This window comes from Carya illinoinensis, chromosome 7 (assembly GCF_018687715.1).
Source record: "Carya illinoinensis cultivar Pawnee chromosome 7, C.illinoinensisPawnee_v1, whole genome shotgun sequence".
NCBI lineage: Eukaryota > Viridiplantae > Streptophyta > Magnoliopsida > Fagales > Juglandaceae > Carya > Carya illinoinensis.
The window spans coordinates 15,983,267-15,998,754 of NC_056758.1; the positions used below are offsets into that span (position 1 = coordinate 15,983,267).

The 15,488-nt window shown below is 37.2% G+C and overlaps 1 protein-coding gene across 1 annotated transcript in view; it reads left to right on the forward strand.

The window, feature by feature from the left end:
- The window catches only part of LOC122315937, a 44,276-nt gene extending 29,294 nt beyond the window's left edge, over positions 1 to 14,982 (forward strand). Inside the window, exons 7-13 of the mRNA XM_043132296.1 lie at positions 153 to 310; positions 7,923 to 8,091; positions 10,027 to 10,489; positions 10,640 to 11,014; positions 12,309 to 12,512; positions 13,999 to 14,132; positions 14,479 to 14,982. Coding sequence (XP_042988230.1) covers positions 153 to 310; positions 7,923 to 8,091; positions 10,027 to 10,489; positions 10,640 to 11,014; positions 12,309 to 12,512; positions 13,999 to 14,132; positions 14,479 to 14,653 — 1,678 coding nt within the window. The 3' untranslated portion in view covers positions 14,654 to 14,982. The remainder of the gene's footprint in view (positions 1 to 152; positions 311 to 7,922; positions 8,092 to 10,026; positions 10,490 to 10,639; positions 11,015 to 12,308; positions 12,513 to 13,998; positions 14,133 to 14,478) is intronic.
- The last annotated feature ends 506 nt before the right edge of the window (positions 14,983 to 15,488 follow it).

Genomic DNA, 15,488 nt, shown 5'->3' on the forward strand with positions numbered 1-15,488 from the left:
TTGTAAGTATATCTTACAAATATATAGATATATTTTGTGTTAGAACTAAAACCTCTATAAGCTTTTTAACATTTTGATACAATTTTGAATTCAGCCATCATAATCTTTATAATTTAAATGATTAGTAAATAACATTGGGTTCTCATGTTCAGGTTGTTAGTGGAGTGCTTTGCCAAGTACTGTGTGGTACCTGAAGCTATTCGGCATTTCCGAGCCCTTAAAAACTTTGAGGGGGGAACAAAAGTTTTACATAATGAAGGAAACCATGGGGATCCACTATCTTTGTATCTTAGGGCTTTATGTCGAGAAGGTACACATGTTTTTTTCTTAGAATAAATTCCTTGGCCTTTAATTTGTTGCACTCTTTTTATTACATGTTGGCTACAGATTTTAAATCATACAAACCCCAAAATCCATGCAATTGTGTTGAAAAAAGGTTACTATCTGGAGCTATATCTGCAAGCAAGGTAGAATGGGAACTGTCATTCATATACTTCTTCAAAGACTTTATGCTTTTATGAGACCAAGAAGCAGATTCCTAAGATTCTTTATAGTGGGCATAACATTGTCCATCTAGTTCTTTTATATCGTCTCTAATGTCATCATTGTTAGGTCATTCATTAGTTGAATGAAGTGTAGAAATGCTTTCTTTTCTTAAGTTATCGTGTGTTATTAATCTGATACAAATAGGTTGGCAGACACTTTTTTCATGTTGTTTTCTGATGAGGCCATGAAGAAGAGTTCATGACTGTTAAAACTGTGTTATCTTCAATTTTGGCCTCAGAGCAGTAGCATTGGCTTGGCCAAATTCATCTTCAAATTTAGCCAATATCAACACTTTTTTATATTTGCCTATTCCATCAAAATTCAATCCCCACATTGGATTAGCCATTCATTCTATATATAATAAAATATTATTAATAATTATATTATAATTAAATTAATATTATAAAAACACATTTTCAAAGGTCATTTAATCCTAATAAAATTCTATCGAAATTTCTTAATTACTAAATATCTTAACCAAATATCTAGCAACATATGAGAATTCATGTAAAAAAAAAATCTTCACTTACATAAATCGAGATCAAGAAAACACCTTAATTACAAAACACCTACATAAACACCGAGAGGAAATCTATACTTCCAACACCATCTTAATTACAAAACACCTACATAAACACCTAGAGGAAATCTGCACTTCCAACACCATCTTAATTACAAAAAACACCTACATAAACACCTAGAGGAAATACATAAATCTGCACTTAGTTACCATGTACAGCAGCACAAAAAGAAACCCCTAGATTACACATAACAGCAGTTACAAGTGTCACCAAATACATCCAAAAAATCAGTCATGAAGTTCCAAAAAATAGTCTTCCATCCCAAAAATAGTCTTCCATCAAAAAATCAGTACCTGCTGCAAAACACAGAATTAAGCAATATTAATCTCAGGAATTTACCAAAAACAGCAACTACTAAGATTTCCAGGTGTGCAAAACCATCAACTCTTCAGTTTATTAACCAAAAACAGTAACTACCAAATATTTTTACAATGAACAATATATTACCAGGTGTGCAAAACAGCAACTCTTCAGTGCACTTCTCCCTCCTCCAGCTACTACATTTCATTCAATTCATTCCTATGTTTATCTAGGATTTCAATTTGAATTGACTTGAAGTATTCTCGCTGCACTGCATTCATGTTATCAACATTCAACATCATGATTTCCATCTCCATCTTCTTCTTCTTAAGTGAGATTATCTCAGCCTTGTCCCTATCAGCTCGGCTTGCCACCTCCCGTCGCTCAATCATCGTTATCCTCCTATCACTTTCCATGTTACTTAATTTTTCATCAAATTGACTAGGTGAAGATTCTTCGCGTTTCCTTTTCCTTTCCCTTTCTTTTTCAGATTTCTTGCTTAGTGGCCTCTCCAAATTGGTAGACATGCTCTCATTTTCCTCTACATCTATGGTGCCTCAATAAGTTCCAACAATGATCAAAATTATAGTTGCTTTTTTGTGTCAATCGTTACAATACCTTTGCCTTGTCAATCTAAACACCAATCATAAAAATATTAGTAGATATTACAATCCAAATTTATGATAATTAGAAACATACCTTGTCTTGTTCATTGGTACTGCTTGGATGCATTGATTTGACTTGGGCCAAGTAACCACAAAACTTGTTGTGGCTTTTTGGATAGTTGAGCATCGATTAGTCAACGACCCCACAGAATGTTTAGGCCAATTAGTTTTTTTATAAGTATTGAAGTAATTATGGATTCTTATCCACAATTGTTGGACTTTTGATCTGTCCCCCTAATAGCGTCTATACTAATATTGAGCCACCTTGATATAAGGAGGTTGTCTTCCTCCACGGTGAAGGACACACCATGTTGGGATAGTTTAGTTCATGCCCTTACTTGCCCTTCAGGTTGTGTCACTTCAACCTCAGCCTCAACATTATCAAGCAAGACACGAGCCATGGGGGGATTATTAATACCTTCTCCACCACTTTGCAATAGTGTGGTAAAAAAGGGATCTTCCAATAAGTGTGAATCCATCCTTCATAAAACAGTCAGCAAGTAATAAAGTCAACAGTTAGCAAGTAAGCAGGGGAGACAGTCAAAACAGTAAGCCAAAATGACTAAAAGAAATAGGTTGACTATTAACTATTTTGTTTAAACAGGTTCTGAATTCTACACACACACACACACACAACACTTTAAAAAAAGAAAGGTTGACTATTAACAATCAATAGTTTAAGCAGGTTCTGACTTCCACACACACACACACACAACATTTTAAAAAAAGAAAGGTTGGCTATTAACAATCAATAGTTTAAACAGGTTCTGACTTCTACACACACACACAACACTTTAAAAAAAGAAAGGTTGACTATTAACAGTCAATAGTTTAAGCAGGTTCTGACTTCTACACACACACACACACACAACACTTTAAAAAAAGAAAGGTTGACTATTAACAATCAATAGTTTAAACAGGTTCTGACTTCTACACACACACAACACTTTAAAAAAAGAAAGGTTGACTATTAACTATTTTGTTTAAATAGGTTCTGAAAACAATAGTTTTAACTTATAAAATATACTAAAAGGATAATACGATACAAGCTATAACATAAAACCAATATCAATACTTCTTTTGCATCTAGAGTTGATCTATTTATTAGAACTTCTCAATAATGCCAAAAGAGTGTGTAGTTAGAACATGTGAAATGTTTATAATAAGCTTGATCAACACCACCTATGGCTTCATAGAGTTGAACATGTATTGGTATATGCTTGAATTTGCCTAGTTAAGGTCCTTCATTAACTAGGGGTGAGGAGGGCCACAGGTCAAAGGCTGGAATAGCTTCCCTTAGAGCGGCTTTTACACAAGAGGTGGCTGTTTGGCACAAGCTTGACCCCCCTAATGTAACAAAAGTCATATTTCATGTCTTTTGCTCTCTCTCTCTCTCTCTCTCAATTTTTTCAACATTTCCATTGAGTTGTACTTGAACTAAAGTAGCGTGATAATGCATACCTTTTCCTGATGCATGCCATCACGGAATTGTTTTGAAGAAAAAGGAAAAATTAGTAGAAGTATGGCCATTCAACGGAGGTTCTATGAAATAGAGCTTGCCTGAATACATGTGAGCTTTTGTCCTAGTTTTGTTGCAGCTGACATTATTAACTTTATTTTTTAATTAAATCAATCTGTTAGGATTGGAATTTGGTTATTTATTCTCCACGTAGACTTACAGTTGCACCGGCAATACAATTACAAAGAACTGATTTCCATGGGTAGTTTCTGTGAAGCTTTTTGAATTCTAACATGCACATCACCCAAGTTTTGTTTTCAATTATCCTTTTTTTGTGCATCGTCTTGCACAAACAGAATAATTTCTTCCTAAGGTAGGGTACACTTTCTACACTCAATATATATATATATTTATCTGTAACAAGAATTCTATTGATACCCAAGTATACAAGACATATACAAGGGTGACTGTACACCTCCAAACTACCACAACTAATGCATTACACTCTCTAGTTCTTTATTATCTGTAAGTAGCTAAAGTTGCAAACATCTGACCTAATAGATGGGTGCACCTTATAACTTTTTGGTAGTTTGAGAGTAGATGTGTCAATTTTTGTAAATTAGGTTGAAAGTGTAAAAACCTGTTTGTTCAAGCGTGAAAGTGCATTTTCCTCTCTTTTCTTATTTATGAAATGTTAAATCTTTACCCAGCCAAGCTACTAAAATTTTGTTTCTTTCTAATGCTTTCACCTGTTACAATTTCTGGTTCTAGGATTCTCTGACATGTTAAAAGTATATCTTTTTCTTTTATAAATTCTTGAAATACTTGATTTTCAGTTTCCTCATCTTGAAGGCAAAACAATAAAGGGATGTACTAATAATAGAGGGTAGGTGACTGTGATTTGTGCTCTTAAACCCAGTCATCCCACACCTCAACCAAACTCAGCATTAAACCTTATCAAGAAGAGAGAGCGCAACCATTTTTCAATCCAAATCCAATCATCGAAAAACAGAGGAAATCAAGCAAACCCTAACTGTTAATCCCAAAATCAAAAACCCTAACTGTCAATCCCACTTCTACATCCGTGTTTTAGTATAGTAACAACCGAGAAATCGATAGAAAACAGGTGGGTAAGAACTGAGAAATCGATAGACATGAATCCAAGAAAAACCGAGAGCCTAAAAAAAAAATAATTTGAGAAAACTTACAGATCGAGAGTGGGAGTGAGAGAGAGAGAGAGTTGAGGGGCGCAGCCGTTAGAGTGGACGGATGCAGCTGTGGGTCGTGGAGGGGCACCGTCTATGCGAATCGAGAGAGAAGAGAGAAAAAGAGAGGAGAAAGGGAGTTCGGTACCGAAATGGAGGGACTAAATATTTCTTCCCACGTCTAGTAGTTTCCCATATCCCGCTTGGTTGGTTGGAGTGAGAAAACAATATTTTATTATTTGGTGAATGAAAATGATCTTTCATATTTGGCCACTCATTGTAGCAAAAGTCCATAATATTTTGAATTTGCCAAATTCAATGTGATGAGTTTTTGGGCCAAATTATGTAAAATTTGGCCAAGCACCTCATTTGGCCAAGCCAATGAGGATGCCCTCAGAGAGTTTGCTTCTGGAGCTCATATGTAGCCAGCACTGGAGATAAGGCTTATTGGTACAAAGTTTGGTCTAGATTTCTAGTAGTTTCTATGATGCTTGTGTGTGCTTTCTTAGGTTTTAAGCTACGAACTTGTTAGGAAAAAACTGAGTATGTTTAAATATAGAAAGATTTTACTTGCCAGGCAATTCTAGTAAGCTTATAAATTTGGTTTGTTACATCAATTCTGTTGAGTGTGATGTGCACATTTGACCCGTTTATCTAATGTGCTCTTGTCATTCAATTTCAAATGACCACGGGTTGGAAGTGATAAAGTTTTATATTCTCATAAATTCTTTTGGGAGAAGTGAGCTTGTACCAACCTTTTCATATTACTGAAATGTATGAAGTATAATGAGAGGGCATGAAATGTCCCAACCCTGATGTTATCCTTTTACACAGGAAGTATACATGAACTCACTAAACAAAAAGGGGGAAAAGAGCTGTAGAATCATAAAAATTAGAAATAGAAAAGGGAACACCATAATGGGCCCTTTTCCAATATACAATGTGTTTAAAACATAAAACTTAAACTCCGATACCAGTCTTTCAAGATCCTCAATGCTACGCTGGTTTATTTGACTCCATATGCACCAGAGAATGTGTAGTGGGACCATCTTTCACAATGAAACATGCTGATGATGGCCAAACTGTCTATTCCAACAAGTGAAAAGCTCCAAAACCTGTGAAGGCATCACCCACTTAATCCAGAAGAGACTGAAAAAGATGCTCCATAGAAAGCTAGCAACCTCACAATGTAAGAGTAAGTAATGCCACATCTCCTCATTTTTCCTATACAAGCCTCCTAATGATGATACTATTGTGCCACGCCTCCTCACGTTGTCCAAGGGAGGAATTTCTTTAGTGCTGCTATCCATGCGAAGAAAACCACTCTTGGAGGAACCATATTCTTCCAAATAAGCTTCCACAAGAAAGGCTCCTTTTTATTTCTTTGATAGGTAAAAGAGATTTTATTGATTCATGTAAATAGGCAAAGCCCGAGTACATGGGGAGTATACAATAAATCAATCACCCTCCTAGGCATAGCCCATGCGATACCAAGCCTCGAGAGGATTTCATCCCACAATACCTTAACTACTTCGCAATGAAGAAGAAGGTGGTCCACAGATTCATTGTTGTGTTTGCACATGAAGCACCAATCCATTATGTAGAGTCCATGCTTTCTTAACTTGTCTATAGTCAGTACTTTACCATAGGAAGCCACCCACCCGAAGAAACCAACCTTGAGGGGAACATTGCTCCTCCAAATTCTCTTCGAAGGGAAGGCATTGGAGGAGTGGGTTAGGAGTGGGTCATCAAGGCCTTGTAGTAAGAATGGACTGAAAAGTTCTTGTTCCCTGTGCATGTCCATAATAATCTATCCTCCCCTCCCGCCCTTAGCTTCAGCGCATATAACACGCTGTAGAAGTCAATGATGACTCCCACCTCCCAGTCCTTGGCTAGATTACATAGCATCTTTTAGTATGAACTCCATCAAAGTTGCCTCTCCTATATGGGATACAAACCATTTTATCAACACTATTATGTTCCACCCCACACGAATCCAACTTGTCAAAGAATGATGAGAAAAAAGGTCGCGTCCCTAGTAAAGACGACACCTGATTGAGCTGTGAAACATCCCGAGGATTATAGAGGTCTGCCACACATGCTTCCTTCATGCAAGTGATTCTATAAGGAATGGAAAGGTACTTCTCAAGGATTGATCACAGTTGAGTTGTAAAGTTGAGAGAAAAGTGAGGAAGAAGGAGAAAGGCACAAGGGAAAGGTGAAAAAAGGGAACCGCAATTGACTATCAACTTGCATGTTTTTATACTAAGGTGACATAGCATAATTACGACAATAACCTCATGCTATAAAAATAACTAAGTCCTTTATACAAATTACACTAACTCTAACACTCCCTCTCAAGCTGGAACATATAAATGAAACATGCCCAGTTTGTTGGAGAATCGTTGAAAGGATTTGCGGGCTAATGCTTGGTGAGAATATCACCTAGCTGATCTTCAGAGCGAACAAAGGGAGTGACAATCCCTTCTCACATTAATAAATCTTGAATAAGATGACAATAAACTTTGATATGTTTGGTACACTCATGGAAGATTGAATTGTTAGCAATCAAGATAGCGGCTTGATTGTTAGAGTGCATCTGCATAGGAGTAGGAGCATCAAGACCCAAGCCACGAAGGAAAGAGCGAACCCATAGCATCTCGGAAGCAGTGAGTCATTTCTCTATATTCAACTTTAGCACTAGAGTGGGCAACAACATTAAGCTTTTTTCTATGCCAAGTAACAAGATTACCACCACCAGCAAAGGTACAATAGCCAGAAGTGGACCGTCTATCAGACCGACTTCCAGCCCTATCAGAATCACTAAAACCAGTGATAGACAAATTAATAGCTGGTTTATATAACAAACCTCAACCAGGGGCACCCTTCCAATAACGCAAGATACGAAAAACTGCATCAAAGTGAGGTTGCTAGGGAGCATGCATATGTTGACTAACCACTCCAACAACATAAGTAATGTTAGGGCAAGTCACAGTAAGATAAATTAACTTCCCAACCAATCGATGATATTGACCGATATCCGTGAATAGAGAGCCAGCTAGAATGATCTGGTAGCTTTAAACTATTTTCTTTTTGCTATGTTCATTTTAATTCCTTGGACCAAAACTTAGAAATGTTTCTTAGCTAGAAGTCATTTTAATTTCAGGCAGGATTGTTGATTTGCTAGAAGCTTTAGAGGCCATGGTGAAAGATCACCAACTAATGCCACCACGAGCCATGATCATGAGCAGAAAGTACCGGACTTTGGTGAGCTCATGGATTGAACCACTACAAGAAGAAGCGGAACTTGGATACGAGATTGATTACATTGCTAGGTGTGCTTTATAATGAACATGCTACAATCGCTGAAAAGTCCATTTTTCTCTATTTATTTCTTAAGCAATTTCACTTTGGATTAAAAAGAAATTGTCATAAATTAAAAGCATTTGTTCCTGTGTACTGGGACTACAACCTTCCTGTCTTTATGAATAAAATTTCTTATGATTTGTCGAAATTATTAATAAGCATGCCTTATAATTCTCAACTTTCTGTTTTTCAAAATCTTATTTTCAGATCTGCTTAATCCTCTGGTTGGTCTTGCACAGCTACATTGTTTCTCATCTGCATCAGTATAATATCAACAAATTTTATTTTTTTGGAACTGCCTTCTTGTTCTCGTTAGCTTGTAAATTATTTATGTTTTGCTCATTCAAGTTTATAAGCTTTCTTTTTTACTATTGTTCTGAGTCTAACTAGGACCAAATAAAATGATTTTCGAACGATGGGATAGAAATGGACACACTCTCTCTCTCTCTCTCTCTCTATATATATATATATATATATATTCCGCTTTCTCTTTCTTGCTCCTGTTTCTTCCTTCCTATGTGTTAAAGCTTCCAACCCAAAAGCTATAGCTACTCAGTGGAGAGGCCCAACTGTAAGAGCCAGCTGTCAAGTCAGACCATAGCACCATTGTTTGTGCTGCAAATAGAGTCTTGATCTGTAATATTCATTCCATACTTGGTGGATATATTACTGTTGTATACCTAAAATTATGGATTCTAATTGATATTGTTGATCCCATAAGTGGGACCTAGATTTCATTATTTGTTCAGTTTTATTATATTTAAAGAGGATTGCTCTATGAGCATATGGAGAATTTCCAGTAACTCTCATCTTTGTTTTAACACCAAGTAAAGAAACCAGCACTACCCTACTAAGTTTGAGACAAAGACACTTAGACCTGACACTTGGAGTTGAAGAACAAGCAATTTGGGATCCAATATTATGTTAGAGCATTTAACCCAAAAGTGTAACCTAGTAGACAGAGAGGTCCAACAAATGCATATACCCCTAATCAAGTAGGCACTTGACTAATGTGGGATGACTAATGTGGGATGAGCCAATATCCTGGCAGCACATAATCATTTAAACGCTGCTCGGGCAAAATCCCTAATAGATTGTAGCTAAATTGCTACTTTTGGTTGTCAAAATTGACCTAATCCATTGTCCTGTGATGCATCCATGGGCCATGGACTTGGATCTACCCAACGATAAAAATGCCTGCGTGAGATCCAATTATAATGCACTTCCCTCGGTCACACGTAACCCAGGTAAAGAAGGGCTTTTGAGGTCCTATGATCCCCCCCCCCCCCTTCTCTGGGGGCTCTCTCTCTCTCTCTCTCTCTCTCTGTGATTGTAGTCCTAAACTCAAAAGTGTCCTCTGACACCAGCCATCCATATGGCAATAAGAGGCAAATTTCCAAATGTCATATTTTAAATATGTTCAGTGGTTCAGAAACATATTAATTTATACATATACATGCATTACCATATCTTTCTTCAATGTACTTTAGCGTATATATAGATGTATGCATACACAATCTCATACACAAGCCTATCTTTACTACTAATTCGTTGAGATAGATTTTTCTTTCTGTGGGAATAAATAGTGAAGAAATATGCTTATAAGAACTTTAGAAACGAAAAAGTGTGATAACTTGCTAGATTTGGATCATAGAATTGGGTCATGGAAAGTAAAAAGGGAAAATTGAGATTCTACAAGGTCTTTGGTGGAAACAAGTGATTCACTGTCGAAGAATCATAATTCAAATCTAGAACAGGAATGAAAGGATCTTGTCATTTTTTTCAAGTTAATTTTGCCTCTTTTTATCTTTTTATTTTTTACAGGCATGTGTTACCGCTTGTCTAATGCATATCCTGATACTAATTCTACTATTAAGGTATTAACTGTCTTTGCATGTTAATAGGTATATTGCAGAGGGTGGGCTTACAGGTGAGCGCAAACGATGGGTGCCTCGAAGGGGAAAAACTCCTCTTGATCCAGATGCTGATGGATTTATATACTCAAACCCCATGGAAACCTCCTTCAAGCAAAGATGTCTTGAGGATTGGAAGGCACACCATCGAAAGCTTTTGAAAACCTTACAGAATGAAGGAGTTGCTGCTTTAGGGGATGCATCAGAGTCTGATTATATCAGAGTGGAGGAGCAGTTAAAGAAAGTTATAAAGGGTCCCGACCAGAACATTTTAAAGCCCAAGGCTGCAAGTAAGATGATTGTATCTGAATTGAAGGAAGAACTTGAAGCACAAGATCTTCCGACTGACGGAACTAGAAATGTTCTTTATCAGCGTGTGCAGAAAGCAAGGAGAATAAACCGCTCTCGTGGTCGGCCCCTTTGGGTTCCTCCAGTTGAGGAGGAAGAAGAAGAAGTTAGTCTTGACTTATCACTCTGTTGTGCTATTTAGTCTTTTGTTTAATCTGATTAATGTTTCTTTATCTACATATTACATTTTATCCTTAGCATAATTCTTCTACCTGAGTACATTGCCATTCAAATTTTAATATGATTTGTTTGGCAGGTTGATGAAGAGCTGGATGAACTAATTTCTAGGATCAAACTTCATGAAGGAAATACAGAGTTCTGGAAACGCCGCTTTCTTGGAGAAGCCTTTAATGGTGATCATGGGAAGCCTTTGAAAAAGGAAGAATTAGAACCTACGGATGTGATGGACGATGTTGATGTAGAAGATGGTACAAAAGAGGTTGAAGATGATGAGGCTGATGAGGAGGAGGTAGAGCAAACTGAGAGCCAAGATGGAGAGAGGGTAAAGGAGAAGGAAGTCGAAGCCAAGAAGCCTCTTCAAATGATTGGAGTCCAATTATTGAAAGATTCTGACCAAACAACTACCTCATCCAAAAAGTCAAGGAGAAGAGCGTCTCGAATGTCAGTGGAGGTATGAAAGTCCATAATGGTTCTATTTCTAGTACTTCTTTTGGGCAGTGTCTCTACCCTCAGTTATTTGTTTAATAATTTAGCAGTTAAAATTACCTATAAAAAAAAAAAATTTAAGTCACAGATAAATCCCTATTTGGAGGTCAATTACCTTATTGTGATTATTCTGTCATGCAATAGGTTTTCTGGTTAATATGGATACTTGATTTGAAGTTGCCATAAGGATGGAAATGCTAACATCTTGCATGCCATGGTATAGTAGGGGTGGGGGAGAGGGCAACTGGACCTACCCTGCCCGCCCAGAGGGCTGGGGCTGGGGCTGGTGGCTTAAAGATATATCTCCAAGCGAGTGGGTTGCAGGTCGGGACTTGCTTGGGTGAAAACCCGGCCCCCCATGTAGAACATATAATGAAAAAAACCCTAATTTTACCCCTCCCCCTCATTTGGTTTACAGACACATGGCCCCTCCTTTCCTCTTCACTTCTTTTTATTCTACACATCAGAAATCACCAGCCCCGCGGCCAGGACTGGCTGTGGGTATCTGTGCAGACCCACAGAGCATCTGGGTGCAGATCTTTTTTATTTCTATCTTTTTAAAATCTATGAACATTTTTATTTTGGATCTATATACTGCTCGGATCCATTGATTTTGGATTTTCTGGTTTAGTGATTGAAATCTTTGGATGTGTGTTGGTTTAGCATATATTCTGGATCAGTTTTGTATTGTGGAGACCGGATGGTGGCCTGAAAAGTCTGCCTGCCCATATGGCAGGGGTGGACGGTCATGTTGTTTGGGCGGGGCTAGGGGAAGGTGGAAGGGGCCAGGTGAGGCTGCTACCCACCAGTATAGGGCGGGTAGCATCCCTAAAGTCTGTATAGAAGGAGCTTGATCGTGATACTGGAAGGCTCAGGTACCACTTGTATCAGGTGTTCGATTAAGCTTTTCACAAAACACCATGTTGTAGAAATAGATGCATATGGAATTCAATGTTACTGTAAAATTATGAAAAAAGACGAAGGTGTAATAGTAAGATCTTAGCATTATTTATTGTACATAAAGCTAATAATGGTTAATATGTTTAATAGTTGTACTTTTCTATTTGCATGTCTGGTTTTATTTATTTGGTTTATCAATCGGATGTTTTAGTTTATTTAATTAGAATTTTGAAGGCATGTGCTTGGTGTATTAATGTGTACACTAGTTTTTGGTTTTTGTTTCCACCAGCAGGGGAATAAAGATTTCCATTTTCGTTTAAGGGCCTTACCTCAGAATATGTTTTTGTGGATGGACACAGGATGATGCCGATGAAGACTGGTTTCCTGAGGATATTTTTGAGGCATTTAAGGAGCTGAGAAAAAGGAAGGTGTTTGATGTATCGGACATGTATACAATTGCTGATGTTTGGGGTTGGACATGGGAAAGAGAGCTAAGGAATGCACCTCCTCGAAGATGGTCGCAGGAATGGGAAGTTGAGTTGGCAATTAAAGTTATGCTGAAGGCAAGTTCCTTTATCTTTTCTCACTTCCTTTCACATGTGTTATGTCTAGAAATAGAAAAATAAAGACAGGAATTGTAGGGGTTGGAAGTTTATCTCTGACTGAGGTTCACTGTCATAATCTCCCAAGTCACAAGAATATCTCTACAAGATATAAAGATGAGGATAAAATAGTCTTACAAGATATCCCATCTTACATAAGCTCATCCTGGCTCAAGATAATCTTCTTTAACACTCCCACTCAAGTTGGAGACTATATCCCATCTTCAAGCGGATTGATTCTACCTGACCACAACCAAGGGCCTTGGTAAATAAATCTTCCAATTGAATTTCTGACTTTACACATGGAGTGGTGATTTCTTTAGTGATTAACTTGTCATGATCAAAGAGGCAATCTACTTCGATACGTAGTTTTGTTCATGTGTCTGTGGGTTGCTGCCTGATTATTACAAAAGAGCTTCATGGGTAGATAAATCTTCATGGGTATTTCTCAAAGAAAATCTCTCTACACATAACCTCACAATTTTTATTTTATTTTATTACCTCGGGTAATTCAAGGGGAAAATCTCTCAGTCCGATGACCCCTAGAGATTTTTTTCACCCAAGCGAATTTGACTTTAGACCTAGGGGGAGCATACCTCCAAGCCCAAGGCTTTTACCACTTTAGCCAACCCCTGGGGGTTATAACCTCACAAATTTTGTGGGATATACTTTAATATTCTGCTTCAGCACTAGACTTGGCACCAGGAATCTGTTTTTTACTCTTCCGTGTCACTAAATTATCTCCCAGAAATGTACAACATCCAGTCTTGGACCTTCTATTTGACGGTGAACCAGCCCAATATGCATTTGGGTACTTTTATATTCAAGTGTCAATTAGCTGCATAATCCAGTTTGAATGTAATCGTTTTGGATGTCCCTAAATGTCTCTCCATCTCTCAAGACTCCACCTATTATTTAATGTTCAATTGTTGCATAAAAGACTCTTTGATTTCTGATTCCCAAAAGACCTTTTAATTTCCATTTCTCAAAGGATCCTTTGGGGTTCCACTTCAATTGTAGTCATCACACAAAAAATAGGACCCTTTTTTTTTTCTTTTTTTCTTTTTTCCCTATAATGAATTTAGGGATTTTTTCCTATGCATATAGTGTGGGTGGGTGTGAGACCACTTTCCCCAAAAGTCGAAGCATCTATTATCAAAATATGCTTTGGCTTCTATATCAGCAACTCTTATCAATGTCTGTATTTTGTGACTTGATGTGACCATTTTAAAACTCCTCACGTAATAACATGCTAGTAACATGTTTGCCTAAACATATATTGCCATTCCATGCTCTCCATATTTGGCGGGATTTCCCAAGAATATAGTGAAAGGCTAAAGTATTTATTTGGTATCGTTTCATTGGTTTGGAAACTTTACTGCTCCAATAGAAGCATTTGCTTTAATTGTATTGTTCTCTTTGGAAGATTGAAATAATGAACATTCAGGTAATAGAGTTGGGTGGAACACCCACTATTGGGGACTGTGCCATGATCTTGCGTGCTGCAATAAGGGCTCCAGTGCCATCAGCATTCTTGAAGATATTGCAGACAACACATAGTCTTGGCTATGCATTTGGGAGGTGAGATAATGTTCTCTATTTGAGGAGAATGAAAAAAAAAATAGAGGTTTGATTTTCTTGATCTAAAAATTAGGCTGTCTACACAAGATTGTAATTTGATATTTTTATGGATTGTTTGTGCATCATATTGCAACACCGGGAGCTTTTATACTGCATTTAAGTTGAGTCTTGCCTCTTCCTAATAGCATACCATATATCTTTTTGAACATACAAACTTGGCAATTTCAACATGAAGTGTCATTCATCAGAAAATTTTTTCAACAAGAGAGCCTTAAATTATGTATATTTTTGTTGGCAAACTAAAACCACTCCAACAAGAACTCATATGTGGTTTCTTCTATTGCAGTCCCCTTTATGATGAAATCATCTTGCAATGTCTTGATCTTGGAGAGCTAGATGCAGCCATTGCAATTGTTGCAGACTTGGAGACATCTGGGATTACAGTTCCAGACCAAACCTTGGACAGATTGATTTCTGCTAGACAGACGATTGACATTACTGCCAATGATGTACCCTCCTAGCTGCGGTTTATAATTCTAGTTCCCTTTCAAATAGCCTGATTCTGGAAGAGCAAAACATTTTGTCATGGTGGCACAGCAGACAAATAGCCAGCTTCCGTTGCTACAAATCTGTGTAGAAGACGTCAGTATAGATGTCTCAACTTCTCTGATAATAGCAACAGTTATTAATAATGATAATAAAAAAAATTGTGCTTAGGTCTTCCAAGAGAGTAGTGTGGTCACTTACCCTGATCTAGTGGATTTTCAGTTTGTAATTGAGACTCATAAACGCATCAAATTAACCAAATCACTGATACTAATTATATAGAATCTTGCATAGATGTCTTTTACCTTTTTTCCTAGGATATTATTGGTATGAACTTCAAACCAAGCATGGATGTGCAAGCTGCTTATATGCAAATCAAATCCTGGACAGATTAAAGGAAAAAAAACAACTGATAAAGTTATTAGTTTTTATGTGTCTTCGGAGTCTCAATTTGATTTGAATCATTTTATTGTATCATTCTATAGGGATCCCTGAAAAGCTAAAAAGTCGAGAAATAATGAGCAGCAACGGCTCTCTCTTTGTTTGTACAAGAGTGTGAGCAGCAGTTTCTTCGATCCCTTTTGTTATTCAGTTAGTTTAATTAATTAGCCACCATGGTCTATAATAAAAATACAATAACAAAGTGATAAATTGTACGCTTAGAATATCAATCTCATGTACAAAGTTCCTAAGAATGATAGGGGAGTGAAAACAGGAACTCAAATAGAAATTAGTTCTATTTCAATTTCCTTTTCTTCAGCAAGATTACCTAATGTTAAATGAACTAAGAATGCTTTTATGTGTGGGCTC